Source organism: Portunus trituberculatus, chromosome 34, assembly GCF_017591435.1.
Source record: "Portunus trituberculatus isolate SZX2019 chromosome 34, ASM1759143v1, whole genome shotgun sequence".
In the NCBI taxonomy this organism is placed as follows: domain Eukaryota; kingdom Metazoa; phylum Arthropoda; class Malacostraca; order Decapoda; family Portunidae; genus Portunus; species Portunus trituberculatus.
The window spans coordinates 9,363,044-9,385,619 of record NC_059288.1 but is presented as its reverse complement, the minus strand read 5'-3'; the positions used below and the strand labels follow the sequence as shown (position 1 = coordinate 9,385,619).

Here is a 22,576-nt window from a genome sequence, read left to right as displayed (position 1 = left end):
CATCGCAAATATTCTGTTCTAGTGAGACATGTTTATAGGGACTGCCAGTTAATTAGTGTTTGTTACGAGATGTATTGCCAGTTTAGTGTTTGTTACGAGATGTATTATGTATAGGTGTAGATTTGATCACTGTAGGGGAAGAGGAGGAGGAGGAGGAATAAGTAAAAGAAAAAGGAAGAGGAGAGGAAAAGAAAATAATAAAGCAAATAGCCTAAACGAAATAAAAAAATAAATAAATAAATTGTCAACACAGAGAGAGAGAGAGACGGAGCTTCAATTACGCTTCACTTCTCGATAGTCCGAACTTCCGAAGCTCACTAGTGCCTCGCGCCGCGCCGCTACGTGCCACCACACGCCACACTAGCCAGTGTTCAGAAATGCCTGGCTCTCAGTGACTCATCTCAGAACCTTACGAGACATTTAACAAAATTCTCAAGTGCTTTTCTCCCGAGTACTGTACAAACCTCTTCGCTCTTGAAGCAGTATCGTAAGAGAAAGGATATACAGAAGCAGACGGAGTTCCACAGTTTACCAGAAAAGAGATGAATGATTGGAATTCCTCATACAAATTTTACCTTTCTATCTTTCCTTATCCCCGTAACGGCAAGACCTCAATGACACGATCACAACCTGGAGTGACACGTGACACTTACCGTGTTAAATTCCACAGTACCGGGAAGTCTCGCACACCCTCTCATCACTGTGTCACGAGACTCACTGCGCCGTGAGTGCTGCGTCACTGCGTGGCTGTGGCTGCCTCAGGGACACTCACTATAGACCTGGATTCTTAACCTTTTTCTCGTCAAGAACCCCCTGAGTTAAAAGACCCGAACAAAGTAATCTGACGTTGATCAGAATGTTAATCTAGTGACTATTACTAACGCAACACGCAATTGTACTGCTAAAAATATTATTACATCAGCCATCTAAATACCCCTGCAAATCTTGCGAGTCCCTGGGGTTTTGCGAACCCCAGGTTGAAAACCCGTGATACGGAATGAAGGGTGTACAGTATAATATTGATAGAAAAATTATAATGTGTAAAAATATATAAATAAAAATCTCTAAAATAAAAGATACATAAATAGGAATTCAGTTTTTGCATATTTATGACAAATTTAACTACAAACTTCGAATCTTTACCACACACACACACACAGTAAAGAAAGTGGTTTGTATTATAGCGCCACAAAATCATGTTCAGACGTCGTTGATACGGTATTTTCAAACGTAACGTAAGATACATACACATACATACATACATACACGCAAACACGCTATGGTAAGACAAAAGGTCCAACTTTTTCCTCGTTACGAGCCCCGAGTTACTCGAACTTCCAGTCATCTGTCCTCGATCAGATCGTTAGTTTAGTGACTGCACTGCGGGCAATTCGAGTGCCACTGAGCATTTGCCCCGCATGGAGGCCTTTTTCCCCCTTGAAATCTTGTGTACCCATAGGCGTTCTCGGAACCCCAGGTTGAGAACCTCTGCTATAGACACTTTTTGCTCCCTTGCTTCGCTCTCACCACGGCTATCCTCAGAGGTCACAAATAATGAGCAGGGTTTTCTGGTCTATTGATAATGCGGACATTTTTTTGTCAGTCACTAGAGCCGTAAAAATACCCCGAAGCACACGTGTGGCTTTAATCAGAGCCTTTTGAACGTAGTGGATGTGGAGCGCAGAAGTGTTTCAGACGACTGTCCAATATTGAGCACTGTAGACTGTAAACCTTAATGTAAAATTCAATCAAAAAATATAGTAACAAGAAATATGTATACAGTGTTAAGCATTATGAGCTTCAATAACACCTGGCAGAAAGAACTCCTTCCTAACACACCATTACTGAGGCGAGCAGTGACAGAACCCATTGAAAAAACTTGAAATTACCTATTACAAATTTATTATTTACTTAAAAAATGTCTATTACAAATCTATTACAGCTTCGTAATTGAGAACCCCTTCACGACCCTCCCCTGCTAAGCCTGTGTAGGATATGCGTGCGGGGCCAGGCCGTCAGGATAATCTGCTACGTCCTGCTCGGTGGCGGGCTGGGGCTCCAGGTGCTGGTGAATGAAGGACAGGTACTTGTGGACTGGCGTGAAGACCTGGTGAGGGCGGCGGTGCTTGGAGTGGTGCGAATCTGCCTTGTGAGTGTCGCCGTAGGAGTCGCAGGAGTTGAGGTCGTGGCCGATGCCCATCACGTACCACCGGTCACTGTCAAAGCGGTCGTCGCCGAAAGGATTGACGATGCGGCTGTTCCACAGACGAAGGCGGTTACTGTGTGTGCTGCCAAAGGCGCGACCACGGTGGCCACTAGGGCGCTTGTGGTGGTCATCAGGGCCATAATGCTCTTCCTCAGGGCCTCTGTAGTGGTCAGGGGCGTGGTGGCTTTCCCGAGGGCCTCTGTAGTGGTCGTCTGAGCCATAATGCTCTTCTTTAGGGCCTCCGTAGCGGTCAGGGCCGTGGTGTTCATAGCTAGGGCCTCTGTAGTGGTCGCCAGGGCCATAATGCTTATCGCCAGGTCCTCTATAGTGATCAGGGCCATCATATTTATCCCCAGGGCCTCTGTAGTGATCGCCAGGGCCGTAATGCTTGTCACCGGGGCCATAGTACTTATCACCAGGGCCATAGTCGTCACCATAGTGCTCGCCAGGGCCATCGTAAACACCGCCGGTGAGAGGATCGTCCGCCACAAAGCTGGCCTTCTTGCACACCAGGATGGGAGTGTTGTCATCCTGCCAAAAAGACATTAACACTTTCACTACCATGATACGTTTCCATTTTCATTATATTTACTACCTGGCGATTTGATACAGCTTCAGAAACTTGTGTGGGGATTAAAATTCGGGAATTGAAATAGTGAAAACTCTGGTTATCAATTTTCTGGCCTCCATAGACCCTCCCTCATGTAAAATTGTCTAATCACGCCCAATACTCGAGGTAAAAATGCGTCCCACTGCTGAAAGGGTCAAAACTAGGATTCTTTACTGAGGAACTAATAGGAGTCCTGGATAGGGTAAAGCTGTGATGAGGAAGCGCCATAAAGATCCTGTACAATATAAAGAATCTTGCTCTCAAGACATTTATCCTTGACTTTTGGCTAACTATTAATCTTTAGGGAACTGGAAATCAAGTGGGCCTTTACTGTTTTTGTTGCCCTTGGTCAGCTTCTCCCTTGCAAAAAATGGCAATCAAGTGGACCTTTTTTTTTTATTTTTGATGCTCTTGGCCACCTTACACAAAAAATGGCAATCAGTGCTCTTGGCCACCTTACACAAAAAATGGCAATCAGTGGGCCTTTTATTTTTGTGGCCCTTGGTCAGCTCCTCCCTTGCACAAAAAATGTCAATCAAATGGGCCTTTTATAAACTTTGATGCTCTTGGCCACCTTACCCTCTTACACAAAAAATGGCAATCAGTGGGCCTTTTATTATTTATTTTGCCCTTGGTCAGCTTCTCCCTTGCATAAAAATAGCAATCAAATGAGCCTTTTATTACCTTTAGTTTTCCTAGGCCAGCTTCCTCTACACACAAAAATCCTTCCACCAGCACCAACACTCACCAGACAGGAATCAGATTCATACGGCTCCGTGCAGATGAGCGGCACAAACTTGTCCCTGCAAAGATTATTTTTTATCAATTACAGCGTCAGCAAGTGTCTGAAACCATGGCAACAAAAAGCGACAGAAAAAGAAGAAACTGTCCCTGCAAAGTATTTTCATCGATAGTGGTTCAGTAAGTGTTAGGTTATTCAATGGCACCAATTCCTTAACCCTTCAGTACCATGACGCGTTTTCTTATTCTAGTGACTATTTTGCGATTTGATACAGCTTCAGAGACTCATTTGGGGATTAAAATAGTGGAGACTGGCCATTAATCTTCTAGCCTCCATAGACCCTTCCTAATATCAATAAAATGGTCTAATCACATCCAAAACACAAGGTAGAAATGCGTTTGGTGACTACATGGTGATTTCATACAGCTTCAGAAACTCATTTGGGGGATTAAAATAGTGGAGACTGGCCATTAATCTTCTGACCTCCATAGACGCTTTCCAATGCCAGTAAAATTAACTAATCGTACACAAATCTCATGGTAAAAATGTGTCCCAGTACTGAAGGGGACAAGCAACATAAAAGTCCCTGGAATTTACTTTTTTTTTTTTTTTTTGACAGCAGCTAAGAAAGTGTCAGGTTAATTAATTGTAGCGATTCCTTACGCGACGAAACCTAGAGAAAAGGAAAGTCCCTGCAAAGCTTTTTTTTTCGATAGCAGTTAAGAAAGTGTTAGATTAATTAATGTAATGATTCGTTTAGCGACAAAAAATAAATAAAGGACAAAATAAACCTATAGAAAAAGCACACCACCACCACCACCACAAGCACACCACCACCACAAGCACACCACCACCACAAGCACCACCACCACCACCACCACCACAAACAAACACCACCACCACCACCACCACAAACAAACACCACAACACCATCACTACCACCACCACCACCACCACCACCACAAACAACCACCACCACCACCACGACACTCACTCGAAGTAGCCATGGTGTTCATAATAGAGGTGGTGGGCGCCGTATTCCTTGTCATAACCCTCGCCCTCCTTGCCGTACTCCCTGGCGCTGTCGTAGTAGGTCTTTGTGTAGCGGCGGCAGCGACCACTACTCAGGAAGTCAGATTCGATTCGCTGCAGGACACGCCGATCTGTGCGCTGAGGGAGGAGCAAATTATTGGAGTCATTGCGCCGTAACTTCTCGGTCATGTGGCGCCGGGTCGAGGGAGAAGGCAACACTTTGACCAGCATTCTGTTTTACGCTCACCAGCACTGCTTCTCAAAGGCTTCAGTTGGAGATTCGTGTTTTTAAGGGTATTTTTATGGTTCTGGTGATAGATTGGCAAGATTCCCAGTTCATTGATTGGCAAGATTTCCAGTTTATTAAAAGCAAAGACTGTCTTGAAAACCCAGCTAGTTGTCCCGTGGTCTTAGAGAATTGTAATGATAGTTTAATAAAGCGTTTTCAAGGTTATTTTTATGATTCTGGAACTGGATTGGTAAGTTCTAATTTATTACGAGTTGAAACTGAATAAAGCGTTTTGAGGGCATTTTTAAGATTCTGGAACTGGATTGGCAAGATCTCTAATTTATTAAGAGAAACTATCTTGAAAACCCGCCTAGTTTTCTCTGTGGCCTCGCAAATAGTGAGAGAATAAATAGTTTTTGAAGGCGTTTTAGTGGTTCTGGTGATGTATTGGCCAAGATTTCTAGTTTATTAAAAGGAAAAACTGTCTTATAGGGCTAGTTGTCTCTGTGGCCATGGAAAACTGTCGTAGTGAGAGGGGAAGGCGTTTCTGAATACGGGTGTCAATCTGATGGAACAGCGCGTGAATTGTGCTTGTGCTGAAAGGAAGAAAGTGCAGTTTGAATTATGGCGTTACAACACCTTGGTCATATGGCGCAGAGATGGAGGAGGAGGCAACACTGACTATTTGGTGGACTGTAATCTATGCTGACAGAGAGGCAACACTGACGGAGTGGACTATTCTCTATGTGCTGTAGGAGGAGGCAACACCATCCGTCTCTTGGGTGTACTTGTGTGCGCGCTGTGGGAAGAGGTAACACTGGCTATCAGGTGGAGTGTTTTGAGTAGTGAAGAGTGGTTGCAGGCCGTTAATGTTGTTGTTAGGACCGCGAAAGAGTGGTTGCAGATGGACATGATTACCAGTACTGTGGGAAGAGGCAACACTGACTAGTAGGTGGAATGTTTGAAGTAGTGAAGAGTGGTTGCAGGTCGTTAATGTTGTTGTTAGGGACCTCGAACTCGTAGATGGACTGTTTAAAGTAGTGGTTGCAGATTGTTGTTGTCGTTAGGACCGCGCGAGTGTGGTTACAGATGGACATCATTACCGGAACCTAACTGTTAACTAGATCCAATACGGTGGATGATAGAACACTAACCAGACCATCCCTTCCTGCATCCACTAGCCAAGCACTCAAGACCAACGGCAAACGTGTTGATTTGAGGTAATAAATCAAACCAAGCATTCCAATCTCACATTTTCCTGCACACCTAACTATCTAGAACCACAATTTCCCGTTTCTAATGCTTAACCCCTTCAGTACCATGACGCGTTCCCATAATCCTTTTGGTTACTATTTGGTGATTTTATACAGCTTTATAAACTTATATGGGGGATTAAAATAGTGAAGACTGCGGCCAGTTAATCTTTTGATCCTTCCTAATGTCACTAAATGGTCTAATGGCAAACAAATGTCAAGGTAAAAGATGTTTGATAGAAATAATGAAGTGTGTTGCCATTAATCTTCTGACCATCATAGATCCTCCCTTCCTAATGTCGACAAAATGGTCTAATGGTACACAAATGTCGAGGTAAAACGGTCTCCCACTACTGTGACCCTTCATGATGTCACTAAAATTATCTAATGGCAAACAAATGTCAAGGTAAAAAGGCGTTTGATAAAAATAATGAAGACTGTGGCCATTAATCTTCTGACCACCATAGATCCTCCTAATATCAAAATGGTCTAATGGTACACAAATGTCTAGGTAAAAAAAGTGTCCCAGTACTGGAGGAACTAATACACTAAATATAAAAAGATGTATAGACCCCAAGCATTAGAGACTGCAACCATTCCAACCTCATATTTCCCTGCACACCTAACTAGAACCTCCATAATTAATTGCATTTAATAACTAATACACGAAGTCAGAAAAAATTTATTAACTAGTCAGAAAAACGAGATTTCTGGTTACTATTTGGCGATTTCATACACCTTCAGAAACTCAAGACAGTAAGTGTTCCTCCCTCATCCCCCTGTTAGACCACTCACCCCTTGCTTGGTCGCCGGCCAGCCCACAGTGAAGCAGTCCCATGCGTGGCTGGCGTAGTAGAACACCCTGGGGTACGGCAGGCAGCCCATCCCGAAGTGAGGGTAGGAGTCCACATCCACCTTTCCCTCCAGCTGCAGCAATGCCACGTCATGCATCAGGGACGTCGACTTGTGCTCTGGAGACGTGATTGAATATAAACACCATTAAGGAAAGGGTGATTAATGAGACGCAGCAGTAATTAAAAGGCTAAACTAAACTTCCCGCCAACTGTAGAACAAAAAACGTCAAAAAAGCCTAAGCCATGAAGAAAACCGTGATAAAGAAGGGGTGTCAAGTAGCAGTGAAAAAGATAAACTAAATTTCCAGCCAACTATAGAACAAAACACGGCTGAAAAGAGAAATCATTATTAAAGTGTGTCTGATTGAGGAGGGATGTGTCCGTAGTGAAAGGATTCATCTAAATTTCCAGCCACCTATAGAACGAAAAACGTCCAAACAGCCGAAACCATGAAAAGCGTCTGATGAAGGAGAGGTGTGTCCAGTAGTGAAATAGTGAAAAAGGTTAAACTCTCCACCAAGGGACTATCACTATCCCACATGCAGCAAGACTAACTCCCATACAAGCAACAAGTACACGTGCCTGGGTGGATGATCACGTCGTTCACAGCCACCAGCTTCGTCTCCAGGATCTGGCCGCTGTCGTCATTCAGGTCCCACTCACCGAAGGACACCTGGGCAAGGACATCATTCATTGGCCATGGAAAGATTGAACTCTTAATGTGAATGGTCGACAGTTTTTTTTTTTTTTACCTTTTTTGTATGCCGTGGCCTATAGTGCCTCTACTTGAGTATTGGAAGCGCTGTTGAGCTTGCACCCATTAGTGGCGCAGGCAATTTTATCTATATTGGTACCCATATTAGGGCCCATATGACCACCCAAGCACATCTTTGGTGTAACCTCCTAGAACCTGGGTATCATGGTGACATGTAGGTGACTTTAAACCACTCCACAAATGACAGTTTTCAAGGCGATACATGGTGGGATTCGAACCAACGCGTGGACGTCTGCCCGATCCCACGCTCACCACCTTATCCACTACGCCATCGCCTCCACTGCTAGCAGGTTAAGACTCTTACTGTGAAATTTTGCTACTGTGAAATACTGCTCTCTCTATCAGACTATTTACAAAGCAGGCTAGCTTCCTGCTTGCATGAGAAACGGCAATCAAGAGGGCCTTTTTATTATTTTTATTGCCCTTGACCAGCTTCCCCCATGCATGAAAAATGGTAATCAAAGTGGACTTTTTTCATTTTTGTTTCCCTTAGCCGATTTAACCCTTGCATAGAAAATAGCAATCAGTGGACCTTTTTCTATCATTTTGTTGCCCTTGGCCAGCTTCACCCTTGCATAAAAAATAGCAATCAAGTGGACCTTCTTTCATTATTTTTGTGGCCCTTGTATTTTTTTCCCTTTGTATTTTTTCCTTGCATAAAAAATATACAATACATTACCGAAGATATTCCCACTTACAAAATACCTAAAGCCTTCTTTCAGTATTTCAAAGTAACTCCTCTACATCTCAAATACTCAATGGTAACAGTTGGCGGAACGGAAGCAACAAGGCAGCAGGGCGGTACTCACGGAAAAGTCACCATTGCCGGAGTAGATGACACAGTGGGCAGAGGTGAGGACATACTCGGGGTGGATGAGGACACCGGAACACACAAACACCATCACCACTCCGTCATAATACGTGCTGGGCTGCAACACCGCCACCTGCAAGCATCGTCAAGCAACATTGTCAATTACTCACTGGTGTTCCTACTCTCACTCTTACCCAACCTTGACACCTTCAGTACTGGGACACATTTTTGCCATTTTTGGGTACGATTAGACGATTTTATTGACGTTAGGAAGGGTCTATGGAGGTTAAAAGATTAATGGCTGTATAAAATCGCCAAATGGTAACCAGAATGAATATGGAAACGCGTCATGGTACTGAAGGGGTTAACATCCAGCTGCTACTTTGCTACCTCAATATTCGTTACTCTTATCTCAACCTCACCTCACCACCCACTGTCACCCTGAACCATCACCATCACCACTACTCACCACACACGTCCCTCACCCATCCTTCTATCCAGCTTTTAACTTTGCGAGCTCAATATTTGCTACTGTTACTCCTCTCACCATCCACCAAACACTCACTAATGTTCCTTTCCACCACCACCACCACCACCACCTTGCATCACCTCCATACATTCCCTCACCCATCCTCCTATCCAGCGTTCACTTTGCCATCTCATTATTCGTTACTCGAACTTCACCACCTACCAACACCCACAAAATATCTCCCAACCATCACCATCGCTATTTTTATCACCTCAGCACCTGCCTCCCCTCACCCACGTCCTCTCGCCTCGCTTCACCTCACCCCTCCCTTACATCCATACGTGCTGCTTCGAGTGTTCAATGCTTTCTACTTTCATCTAAGAGTAAACTGAATGACGAAAATGTTGCAATATATGACGTAATTAAGTCTCAGTGTGTAGACAAGCTCTATTCTATGTCAAAAGCTCTATCTCCTCACAGCCCATGGATATTCGTTACTGTATACCGTAATTGGAGTGTCAGTGCGTATTCAAGCGCCGCAACTACTCACATGCCAAGGGAATTCGCCATACTGCGCCTCTTCGTCATCATAACCGACGTCTTTGTAGAAGGATCGTGCCAGGACTCCCCGCTCCAGCCTCTGACCACACTCCACCTTCTTGGCTGACGGCACGAGCTTGGTGGACCGACTGGAAACACGGTGCATGGAAAGTAAACACTGCCACTTCACTGCCTTATGTAAGAGAGGAAACTTAGCCAAGGACAACATTACTAAAAAAAAATATGGTCCACTTAATTGCCAGTTCCCTTGTCCCCTTCCAGGTTCGAGTGTGTCAGCCAAAATGAAGTCTTGAAACCTTATGTCCTTCAGTACTGGAACACATTTTTACCGGGAGTTTTGGCCATTAGACGATTTTATTTACATTAGAAAAGAGTCTATGGAGATGAGAAAATTAATGGCTAGTCTTCACTATTTTTGATCACCCACACGAGTTTCTGAAGCTGTACAAAACCACCAAATGCTAAGCAGAGTGAATATGGATACGCGTCATGGTACTGAAAGGGTTTAATGGAGAGTGTCACCGGAAAATTAATGGCTACAGTCTTCACTATTTTTGATCACCCACACGAGTTTCTGAACCTGTACAAAACCACCAAATACTAAGCAGAGTGAATATGAATACGCGTCGTGGTACTGCAGGAGTTAAATGGAGAGAGTCTTAGGAAGTTGGAAATACAGAAGCAGGCAGGGAGTTCCTTGGCTAACATTTATAGTGAGGTAAAATTAAGTACTTCTACACCAGTACCTGCATGGACGGTACTTTTTAATTTTAGACAACCAAAATAGAGGAAAATGAAGTACCAAAGAAATCAGTGAAGAAAGACAATCAAAACAATTACGATAGAAGGAAGGAAGGAAGACAAGGAAGGATGGAAAAAGCAATGATAGAAGGAAGAGAAGGAAGAGAAGGAAGAAAGGAAGAAGGAAGGAAGGAAGGAAAACGCAATGTTAGAAGGAAGAGCTGAATGAAGAAAGAGGAAAAAAAAACTTAGCCAACAAAAGAAATATGGAAGAGAACAAAAGTAAGAATGAAGAAAAACGTAGGAACGAGGAAAGGGGAAAACAAAAGTAAAAACGAAAAAGTAAAGAAAAAATGAAGGGAAAGAAATGAAAATAAACCACCACACGGAAACTGGATGAAAACTGAAAATGAAGAAAAAAAAAACATACGAGGGAACGTTGACAAAAAAAATCAGAAATCAAGAATATATAGCGAAGGAAAAAACACGCAGGAAAAGTTGCAGGAAAAGTTTTAAAAAGCTAATACAGCCACAGCACGTCCCCAGCATTGTATTGGCATTTCACACACAAAGGAAAAGAAAAAAAATATCGCACGGAAACTAGAAAAGGAGAATGACGGAGGAAAATAAGATTGAAATTAAGAAAGAGGGAAAAAATTGAAGAAAAGAAATTAAGAAAGGAAAAAAATTGAAAACTTGATAAATTAAGAAAGGAAAAAATTTGAAAACTTGACAAATTAAGTAAGAGGAAAAAATTGAAAACATGACAAATTAAGAAAGCAAAAAATTGAAGAAAACTTGACAAATTAAGAAAGAGGAAAAAACTAAGAAAACTTGACAAGAAAAAGTGAAATTAAGAAAGTTGAAAACATAAAAAGCAAGCATGACACGGAAACTACAAAGGAAGGAGAGAAACTGGAAAAAGGTTGAAATGAGGAAAAACGTTCAAATAAAGAAGAATGGGGTAAAGAAGACAAAAAGCTTGAAATGAAGAAAGATGATTTGAAATTAAGATCATGAAAAACTGAGAAAGAATGGTTGGAATAAGAAAACGGAAAAAAAAACCGGTTGGAATGAAGAAAACGTTTGGAATGAAGAAAACGTTTAAAAAATGAAAAAATTTTAAATAAAAAACGGGAAAATAAATTTAAATGAAGCAAAAAAAATTGGGAACCAAAAATCGAAAAAAAAATTAAAGAAACAGCAAAAAATGAAAAAATAGAAAAAAGTTAAAATAAAGCAAAAAATGGGGAAAAAAAACGGGGGAAATAGGGTTGAAACGAAGAAAAGAATAGAAATTAGCAAAACATTGAAAGGAAAAAAAAGGTTAAGGTTAAAATGAAGAAAAGATGAAAAAAATAAAAACGGAAAAAAACGTAGAAATGAAGAAAAGGCTAAAATAAGAAAAACGTTGAAATGAAGAAAAAAGGTTGAAATGAAGCAACATGAAAGAAAAAAGGTTGAAATGAAGAAATGAAAAAAAAGGTTGAAATGAAGAAATGAAAAATGAAAGAAAAAAGGTTGAAATGAAGAAAATTGAAAGAAAAAATGTTGAAATGAAGCAAAATGAATAAAAAAGGTTGAAATGAATAAAAAACTTTGAAATGAAGAAAAATGAGAAACAAAAAAAACGTTGAAATGAAAAAAAAAAAAAAACGTAAAAATATGAAACGAAGCAAAAAGTTGAAATGGAAAACGTTGAATTGAAAAAATAGATTGAAAAAAAATTGAAAAAATGTAAAAAAAACATTGAAATGAAGTTGAAATGAAGAAAATGAGAAAAAACGTTAAAAAATATTGAAATGAAAAAATGTTGAAATGAAGAAAGTTGAAATGAGAAAAATGTTGAAATCAAGAAAGTTGAAATGAGAAAAATTTGAAAAGAAGAAAGTTGAAATGAGAAAAATTTGAAATGAAAAAAATATAAAGTAAAAAAAGATGGAAATGAAGACAAAACTGGTTGAAATGAAGACAAAACTGGTTGAAATGAAGACAAATCAGCAACAAAAAAATTGAAAGATTACGAGAAAGAGTCCCAACACGATCAAGACATCCCAGCACTCACATTGGCATTTCACACACATTGACCACCGCTGGCCCCGCACACTCCTCGGCGCGGTAAAGATGCCACGCATAGCTGTTCTTGCCGTTCTTCTTGTAGGAGACGCAGCTCACCTTGCTCGTGCCGCTCTGCTTGTCCGGCTGCCCACTCGCCCAGAAAGTCTCGTTGTTGTAGTAGTCCACTCGCTTCCCTGTAGAGTTAAAACAGCGATAAAGTATGCTTTTTTATTCTAAACAGTGATAAATTATGTTTTTTATTCTGAACAGTGATAAATTATGCTTTTTTATTCTGAACTGATAAATTATGCTTTTTTTATTCTGAACAGTGATAAATTATGTTTTTTTTATTCTGAACAGATAAATTATGCTTTTTTTTATTCTGAACAGTGATGAATTATGCTTTTTTTTATTCTCTCAGTGATAAGCAAGTTTTTTTTATTTATTCATTTTTTTTTTTACAATGATAAGCGATTTTTTTATTTATTCATTTTTTTTTTTTTTACAATGATAAGCGTATTCTTTTATTCTATTTATCTTCTATTTATTCATACCAAGTGGATTTTTTCAAAGGAATTTCTGGCCTAAAGGAGGATACTTGTGTCATGGGTAACTAGAGTAAATTATTTTTTTTCTATTTCACATTGATAAGCCATTTTCTATTCTTTTATTCTATTTATTCCTTTTATTCATACCAAGTGGATTTTTTCAAAGGAATTTCTGGGCTAAAGGAGATACTTGTGTCATGGGCAACAAGTAATTTTTTTTACAATATGCGACTTTATTTCTTTTCTATTTATTCATACCAAGTAGGATTTTTCAAGGGAACTTCTAGGCTAAAGGAGATACTTGTGTCATGGGTAGAGTACTGTATTGTAAACGTGATGGGCAACTTAACTTCTTTAGTGCTTGGACGCTATTTTTATCGCAGGGTGAACGTGATAGGTAGTGAACGTGATAGGTAACTCGACTCCTTCAGTACTGGGACATTTTTATCACGAGTTTTGAGTAAGAGTAGATTTTATTGACATTAGGAAGGGTCTATGGAAGTCAGAAGATTAATAGGGAACTTAACTAATGCAAGCTAAACTTCCTTCGTGTTGCCACCGCCTTCCCTGTACAGCATTAGGGGAACGGTTGACTATTGCAGGCTAAGCTCTTAATATTACCACCCTCTTCTCTGTACAGCATGAGGGGAACAGTGAAAGAAAACTGATACATGTTGTGGGGAACTTTGCTATTGCAGGCTAAACTTCCTTATTATTGTTGCCGCCGCCTTCCCTGTACAGCATTGGGGAAACGGTTAACTATTGCAGGATAACTCAATATTGGCACCCTCCACCCTGTACAGCATTAAGGAAACAGTGAAAGTCTCTTGTGGGTAGTTCAATTAGTGTAGGCTAACTATCTCGTTGCTGTAATATTGTGGGGGGAGAAAGGGAGGGAGGGAGGGAGGGGGACAGGATAAGTTTTCATGGGTAACTTCACTATGAAAAACCTTCTCGTTGCTGCACAGGTTAAAGTTTCATGGATAAGTATTGTGGACAGGATTAACTCGTATGGAAAATTTTCATGGGTAACGTAACTATTGCAAAAAAAACTCATTGTTGTAAAGGTGAATTTTGAAAAGTAACCAACGATGCAAGAACTTCTCGTTGTAAAAGGGAAAATTTTCTTGAAGTAAGGAAAATTTTTCATGGATAAGCAAGGAAAAACTTTCATGGATAAGCAAAGGGCAAAAAATCATTGCTACAAGGCTAAATCATCTTCCCTGTACACGATTAGAACCTTTAACAACAAAAACAGAACAAGCTACAAGGCTAAACCATCTTCCCTGTACACGATTAGAACCTCTTAACAACAAAGAACAGAAAACAAGATGAAAAGACGTGCTAAAGCGTGCGTGTGGGTTGGGGGGGGGGAAAGAGATACAGGTGACAAGTACTGGGTGACCTACCTGTACCACGCCTCGTCACGCAACACACCCACACTAGTACTTGCCATTGACCCAGAAGAACTCGTCCTCCTTGGTATCATATCTGAGGCCGACAATGAAGATCTGCTCCTCTATCTCCACTTCCTCGGTGAGCAGGTAGCTGGTGATGAAGTCGTGCACCTCCATGCCGGAGACCACCGCCTGGCGCGACAGTCTGCACGGGTTGCGGGAGAAGTAGTAGTAGGAGCGGCCGACCCTCACAGGCTGGGGGTACGGATGTAGGTTCCCCAGGACGTCCAGAGCTGCGGAAAGGGGCAATATTTAGAATGCAAAGGGACAAGGGGTGTTATGCGATCCCTCAGCAGCTCACCAGCCATCCATACTCATGAATTCAAACGATACAAGCCCTGATCTCACCAGACATTGTGTGGTAATTGCCTCTCACTGCACGAGTTACGGTGAGAGTTGCCAAGTCTCTCCTCACCAAAGGACTATTACTTCACTCAAGCTGCTCATGTCAAATTAGCGAGTGGTTAACTAACCAAGGGTTTGAATGAGTAACTAAGGGCTTGAATGAGTAAGGGCTTGAATGAGTAACTAAGGGCTTGAATGGGACACGGCCTGGCATTACATGGAGCCTCCAAATTTTGCTCTATGGGAAAGTACGCATGTTTGTACACATATAGCGGCCATTGAACACACTCACCTCTGTGACACGTGACGGTCTTGGTGGTGGGGTAGTCCAGCTTGATCCAACACTCCCTCTTGCTCGCCCCGTGGATGCCGTGCGAGCCGGGCCCTGCAGCGACAAAGACACTCACTGAAAGGTTCTCCTACAATCTGTGAACTCTGAAGCAGCAACAGTGGTGTACAATAACAGCAGCGCGACATCGAGAAAAATAACCAATAAAAATACAGCATTGTACACTATCTTGTACGTGGATTATGGTTACACATACACCAGGTCTACATCCCCCCACACACACACACACACACAAATGGATTACCGCTCAACACTGGCTTGCTAACTGACCGCTGCTGCTGCTCGTTTATTAATTCACATGCTTATCATTCCCAGCTTTCCTCCCTTATGAAGATAACATTCACTCACCTCCGTACTTGTTCTTGCTGTAGTAGCTGTAGGTGGGCACGGCGCAACACAGGCTGTTTTCATTCTGTCCACACCGGCTCTCGTAACTCCCTGGCCAGAGAAAATGACGCTTTCTTTAATGTTGGAGAAAATGACGCTTTTTTTAATGTTCATGCAAGTTAGTAAATGCTTCGGGTAACAAATCACGTCACAGACTCCAGTGTTACTTCAACCCAACTGTTTTCCTTTCCCTTGAGCAAATACTAGTATTCCCCGATGCAATAAAGTACTTTTCACATTAAATTTTACAAGCTATTCTGGCGCTGGCTTGGTGACCTGATACTGACACCACGAAGACAAACTGACACGAAAAAGACAAACTGATACGAGAACATTTGTAAACATCCCTCGAATATCATCAAAACACTGACCTTAACTCTTGTCCCTCACTTCACACACAGTCTAACCCTTACTGCTCCACTCACCGTCCTTGCAGAAGAATGGCAGCGAGGTATCTGTGCACTCAATCCTCCTCAACCTTAGACAATTGGATGTTCTGTCGACGGAGAAAGCCAGGCAGCCACTCTCCTCTCGCACCAGCTCCTTGTTCCCCAGTGAGCAGTTGTCGTGTTGTAGTATCCTGACGAGAAACACATGGCTTGCTTCCGTCACTCCGCCATACTCAAACACTTTATCTCTCTCTCTCACCGCGACTATTTTGAAAGACTACAGAGACCTTTATCAGAGTTCTGAAGGGTATTTGTCCTGTTGATTATGTAGAGAACTTGTGTCACTAAAATTACAGAAACGTCTTTAAAAATTTTGTGTCGTTTTAACTATACAGCGTCATTTGAAAATAGTGAAGGTGCTGTGTGGAGGGATTTGAGAACATGGGCCGCTGTGTCACCGCATCACCGCATCACCACCACCGCATCACACCACCACCACCTCCACCACCACCACCACCTTTCATGTTTCTCCAGGGTATGAGGTAGTGAGACTGATCATATGGACACTTCCCAGCATCAGTGCGTCTAAAAAGGTCCCTCTGTCCCTCTACAGTCTACACACCAGTCATTCTCCTCCCATCTCTCCCACGAACTTCCATTGTATCTCCTTACTCATCCTTCCCACTCGTTTCTTCTACCTCCTCCCCGGTACCTCTTTCCCCCCCCCACCACCACCTAACCCCACCACTTCCTTCCCCTCCATCTCCTTCCCTCCAACGCCCTTCTCCCATCATCTTCCCACCATCGCCTCCCACTGTATGATTCCCTAAACCGTCCTTCCCACTCCTATCTCCTTCCCTATACCCGTTCCTCCCACTCACTTCTCCCACTACCTCCTTTCTTAAACCATCCTTCCCCAATCACTTCTCTCGACCATCTCCTTCCCATTCCTCCTCCTTACTGTCTCCTCCTCAGTTTCTCTCCCTTCCACTCATTTCTCTCTATCTTTCCTTCCCACTTACTTCTATCTCCTCATTCTCATCTCCTGCCCACTTCTATCTCCTCCTCAGTATCTCTCCCCACTCACTTCTCCCACTCGATCTCATCTCCGGTAGACAGCCACTCCCAGCGTTCGTGGTCCTCATCCCAGCGAGAGTCCAACATGAAGAGATCGTAGTACTCTGCAGCGTGTTGACCGACGAAGCCGTAGAAATCCCGCCACTCCTGCAGGCCGAAAGAGACCGTCACCATTGTGTATTTATCCATGTAACGCAACGCAATGGACTCACTGTGATCAACCGTAGCAGAAATACAGCAGGAAATCTTTATAGTAAACGGATGTAGTGCTGGAAATCTTTTAGGCTATACAGCAGAGCAGGAAATTTTAAGAAGCATCCACAATAGAGCAAAGGGGTAACAGATGGTACTAGTAACTTCCATCTAGTTATTTTCAGAAGCATTCACAATAAGGGAAGGGATAAAGGATAGATTTCGTCATTTCTAACTAATTTAAAGATAGAAAGCGGCGTGCAGAACTAGTGAAGTGGAAGAGGATGTGGGTGTGCAGAACTGATGAAGTGGAGGAGGTGGAAGTGTGAGTGTGGGCAAGGACGAGGACGTGGGCGTGGGTTAAGAGCGTGCGCAAGGGCGAGGGTGGGAGGCGTGGGTGCGAGGTGTGGACGGTATGATGAAGGGTAAGACAGACAGACAGACAGACAGACAGACAGACAGAGACAGACAGAAACTCACCTTTGCGTTCTGGAAATAGTAAGGTCTGGTGCGCAACCTGGCACAGTAGTCCACCACCTGCGCCTGTGTACGCGGCTCCACCTTGTTCTTGATGCCCGGCAGGACGCACAGGCTGTTGTGAGGCACGAAGTTGATGGGACACACACGACCCTCCAGGTACCCATCTGGAAACGAGGGAAAATAGACTAAGAAGTTCATTCACTAACGCTTTCTCTCACCACCACTGTTTTCTTAAGGCCACAGACATGATTAGCGAGGTTTTTAAAGGGATTTCTCCAGTTAATAATGTAGAAATCTTTATTCTGCCTCTAGAACTGTACCAACCACTTAAAAATCGCTCTTCTCTCATCACGCCGGTTTTCCAAGGCCACAAAGATGGTTAGCGAGATTTTTAAGAGTGCTTCTCCAGTTAATGATGTAGAAATAGTTATTCTGCCTTCAAAACTGTAAAAACATCTTAAAAATGGCTCTTCTCCCTCACCACAACCGTTTTCCAATGCCACAGAGAGGACTAGCATTGTTTTTAGGAGTTTTTCCAGTTAATAATGTAGGAATCTTGCCATTCTGACACTAGAACTACAAAAGCACCTTAAAAATCGCTCTTCTCTCACCATGACGGTTTCAAAGACATGATTAACAGTTTACAAGACCAATTCTCCAGTTAATAATGTAGAAATCTTGTTACTCTACCTCTGGAACTGTAAAAACGCTTAAAACTAGTAAATTTAAATAAATCCTCTTGAAATAGTGGAGATGAAGCTCAGAAATGTTTGAGAAGAAGTCTAAGATGGAATTGAAGTGTTTAAACCATCCTCTGTTATTCTGAAGGCATGTTATTGTGTTCCCCCAAGCGGGCAGCCCCACCCCAGCACTCACTAGGGGTCTTGGCTACGCAGTCGTCCTCAGGCACACAGGTGAGGCCCTGACTAAGGCACTCGTCGCGGTAGTAATCAGGGTCGTAGGTGGAGCTGTAGTGACGGCCGTGGAGGCGCTGGTGGAGCTCCTTACGGTCAAACCCCACGTAGTTGGAGCCTCCTTTGAAGTGGGAAGGCCTCTTGTGACCTGCAGAACACACCGTTAGTCTATTCTGTACCAGTGTTTTCATTATTTATTCTGCTTACTATTTGGTGATCTTGTACAGCTTCAGAAACTTGTGTGGGGATTAAAATGGTGAAGACTCTGGCCATTAATCTTTTAGCCTCCATAGACACTTCCTAATATAAAATCGTCAAATCATACCCAAAATTAAAGGCAAAAAAGCGTCTCAGTACTGGAGGGGTTGAGAGTCACGTTTTGAGACGGTTCCTGTTTGCCTTATTTGATTCTTACATTAGCTGGACGCGTCGTGGCACACACTGTTGCTGTTAAGGGAGTCGCGTTGTCCATGGCAGTGTGAAATGGTTCCTATTTGCTACATAACCTGATTCAATTCACACATTAGATATACTTGTCGTGCTTGTAAGTGTGAGGACAACAAACAGCCAACCGCCCCATCATTGACTTACCAACACCAGATCTTATTTCTATTTATTTACTTTTATTTTATTTATTTATCTATTTATTTATCATTTATTTATTTATTTATTTTTTTTTTTTTTTTTTTTCGCAGGAGAGAAGCCAGCCAAGGGCAACAAAATATCAAAAAGAAGGGTCACTTGAGTGCTGGTTCCCTACACTGAAGCAGAGCACGTCACACTTAAAAGCGCCTCAATCCAGCAAGAACTTAAAAAGGTCTGATAGATTTCACCTCGACTTCAATAAAACAGGAAACTAGTACACTTCCTAAACTGAAACGGTCACACACTACCTCTAGTATTAGTTGGGGTGCCACGAACTCAGTCGATCAGTCCCTCAGTCCCTCAGCCCCTCAGCCAGTTCCTATATTTGCCAGAACATCACGACTGCTTTCATTCCACCCTCCTCCCTCTTTTCTGGTTCTACAATAACCTGCAATCCTTAGACTGGGTAGAAATTATTAAATCTACCTTGTGACACCATATTTTTACTTCCTAAATCAGAGGGGCATTTTTTTCTGGTTCTAGAGCCACCTACAATCCTTAAACTGTGTAGAAATTATGAAAACTACCCTGTAACTCCCTATTATTTATAGATGCTGGTTAAAATTCCACGCATTACTTTTGGTATTAATCGTTTCCTATCAGTGAAAGGGTCATCACACGTGGGAAGACTTTGTAAACCCGATCCCAGCCACGCTACGTTAATTTCCTTCTCTCAGCTGTGGTATTTTTAAGATTCCTCTTGTATAAAATGAAAAACACGTCAAGAGAGTGTAAGACGAGACTCACCTGACCCACTGGGCATCGCCGCCGCCAGCTGTACCGCCGCCACCTGCGTCAGGAGAGAGAAATGGTTACGTTGCTGCGACACTGACAAAACCTAACTATAAGAGAAATTGTTAGTCTTCCCCTTAGACATTTGATAACCTTAAACCCTTCAGTACTGGGACACAATTTCACCTTGAGATTTATGTAAGATTAGACCATTTTATTGACTTTAGGAAGGGTCTATGGAGGTCAGAAGATTAATAGTCCAGAGTCTTCGCTATTTCAATTCCAGACAAGTTTATGAAGCTGTATAAAATCAAGAAATAGTAAATACAATGAATATGGAAACGCGTCATGGTACTGAAGGGGTTAATATCAATACCTGCTAACCTTAATATTTATACTAACTTCAAAACTCCTCCAGTACCAGGACACGTTTTCACATTCATTCTGCTTACTATTGGTGATTTCATACAGCTTCAGAAACTTATGTGGGGATTAAAATAGTGAAGACTGTGGCCATTAACCTTCTAACCTCCAGAGACAGTTCATAAAGTACATAGTCTCGTCTAACCACACCCAAAACTCAAGGTAAAAAAAAAAAAAGCAACCTACTACTGAAGGATTTAACATTAATACTTAACCCCTTCAGTACCAGACACGTTTTCATACTCCTGTTTACTATTTGGTGATTTTATACAGCTTCAGGAACTTGTGTTGGAATTAAAACAGTGAAGATTTTGGCTATTAATCTTCCGACCTCTATAGATTCTAACGTCAATAAAATCGTCCAATCACACCCCAAAACTCATGTTAAAAATGTGTCCCAGAACTAAAAAGGTTAAGACTGCACCATTGAGTGAAGCATACTTAAACACACCCAAGAACGAACGTCAGCCAAATTTACTAACAAGAAAACTGAACAGACATCGCTTATTCGAGACTGAGCCGTGTTGCTAATCAAAGAGTTAAGAGATACAGACAGACAGACCACACCCCGGTATTGAGAGGTACACATACACTACGCCCCCGGTACTCAGATACACAAATACATTACGCCCGGTACTCAAAGGTCCAAAAATACATCACGCCCGGTATCCAAAGGTACACATATACACTACGGCCCCGGTACTCACAGATACACAAATACATCACGCCCGGTATCCAAAGGTCCACAAATACATCACGCCCGGTATCCAAAGGTCCACAAATACATTACGCCCGGTACTCAAAGGTCCACAAATACATTACGCCCGCTATTCAAAGGTCCACAAATACATTACGCCCGGTATTCAAAGGTACACAAATACATTACGCCCGGTATTCAAAGGTCCACAAACACACTATGCCCGGGTAGACAAATACATTAAACCCGGTACTCCGAGGTACACGAATACACCAAAACCAGTATTTAGAAACCATTTGCTCTCACCACGACGATTTTTCAAGCTGCCGTTCTGACGTGACGTTAATGCAATGTTAAATTTGTCACTAGAACCATCAGTGAACTAGTAAAACACGTGTGACTTCAATTGAACCCTTTGAAGCACCACTGAAGCTTCGGTCAGAGGATGCGAACCAGTGAGGGAACGGTGTTTATCTAACTAGTATCCTAACACGGGTCATCTCAATATTCAGTCTATATCATCACGTTACTCAAATGGAGAAAATAACCTAACACCATCTTCCCTGACCTTTTCTGACTTTTCCTGACCTTTCCTAACCATCCCTTGACCTTCCCTGACCTTCAATCCACCCAATACCATTTTAATCCTGACCTCTCCTCACCAAATTCCTGACCATTCCTAACCCTCCCTCGACCTTCTAACCTTTTTTTACTTTTCCTGACCTTTCCTAACCATCCCTTGACCTTCCCTGACCTTGCCTGACCTTTAATTCACCTAATACTATCTTAATCCTGACCGCTCCTGACCAAATCTGACCTTTCCTAACCCTCCCTTGACCTTCTCTGACCTTGCGTGACCTTTAAACCGCTCAAAACCATCATAATCCTGACCTTCCCTGACCAAACCACTATTAACGGACTTGCCATGGAAATATAACCACTTCTCGACATTATAAACACCACAAAGGGTAAATATACTAGAGTAACTATTGTACCATAAATATCACCGCGTCTCGACATTACAAACACCACAAAAGATAGTTATCGTACGCAACACTTAACTATTGTACCACTGGCAAATACCTCCTTGGCCTTGCAGAACACCACGAAAGAGTTACCGTATAAGTCACTATATTACCGTACACGTCACTATATTATCGTAACTATGAAATATAATCGCTTCTAGTACAAAACACCACAGAAGGTTATCGTACAAGTCACTTCAAATTATTGTACCGCGGAAATATAACGCCTTCTCGACCTTGCAGAACACCCACAAAGATAGTCATCGTACACATCACTTTAAACTATCGTACCATGGAAATATAACTCCTTGACATTAGAAACACCCATAAAGACAGACATCGTACACGTCACTTAAAATTACCGTACCATGAATGTATTGCCACGAACACCACGAAGGTAAACTCACGTACAAATCACCACAAACTATCGTACCAGAGTGGCTGCCAGGGAGTACCACGCCAGCCAGGTCATTGTGCAGCAGCAACACTGACCACACCCCACGAATACCACAGCCACACTGACGCTCTCTGACCCATGCCGAGTGCCACATTTCGTTCCCTTTCGACAGATGGCG

The 22,576-nt window shown here is 42.3% G+C and overlaps 1 protein-coding gene across 2 annotated transcripts in view; it reads right to left on the bottom strand.

Moving 5' to 3' along the window:
• Positions 1–1,885: 1,885 nt before the first annotated feature.
• LOC123512751 overlaps positions 1,886–22,576 on the bottom strand; it is a 20,692-nt gene continuing 1 nt past the window's right edge. Inside the window, exons 1-17 of one of the 2 annotated variants that reach the window (XM_045269326.1) lie at positions 22,435–22,576; positions 19,872–19,914; positions 18,442–18,627; positions 17,566–17,729; positions 16,904–17,040; positions 15,853–16,007; positions 15,389–15,478; positions 14,984–15,076; positions 14,343–14,579; positions 12,349–12,535; positions 9,532–9,670; positions 8,511–8,645; positions 7,509–7,599; positions 6,868–7,043; positions 4,553–4,728; positions 3,565–3,619; positions 1,886–2,737 (exon numbers count right to left, since the gene is read on the bottom strand). The exon at positions 22,435–22,576 is cut by the window's right edge and continues 1 nt beyond it. In XM_045269326.1, coding sequence (XP_045125261.1) covers positions 1,979–2,737; positions 3,565–3,619; positions 4,553–4,728; positions 6,868–7,043; positions 7,509–7,599; positions 8,511–8,645; positions 9,532–9,670; positions 12,349–12,535; positions 14,343–14,579; positions 14,984–15,076; positions 15,389–15,478; positions 15,853–16,007; positions 16,904–17,040; positions 17,566–17,729; positions 18,442–18,627; positions 19,872–19,914; positions 22,435–22,473 — 2,862 coding nt within the window. In that variant the 5' untranslated portion in view covers positions 22,474–22,576 and the 3' untranslated portion in view covers positions 1,886–1,978. Of the gene's footprint in view, positions 2,738–3,564; positions 3,620–4,552; positions 4,729–6,867; positions 7,044–7,508; positions 7,600–8,510; positions 8,646–9,531; positions 9,671–12,348; positions 12,536–14,342; positions 14,580–14,983; positions 15,077–15,388; positions 15,479–15,852; positions 16,008–16,903; positions 17,041–17,565; positions 17,730–18,441; positions 18,628–19,871; positions 19,915–22,408 lie in introns of both variants that reach the window. The other variant, XM_045269325.1, reaches the window with a different exon arrangement.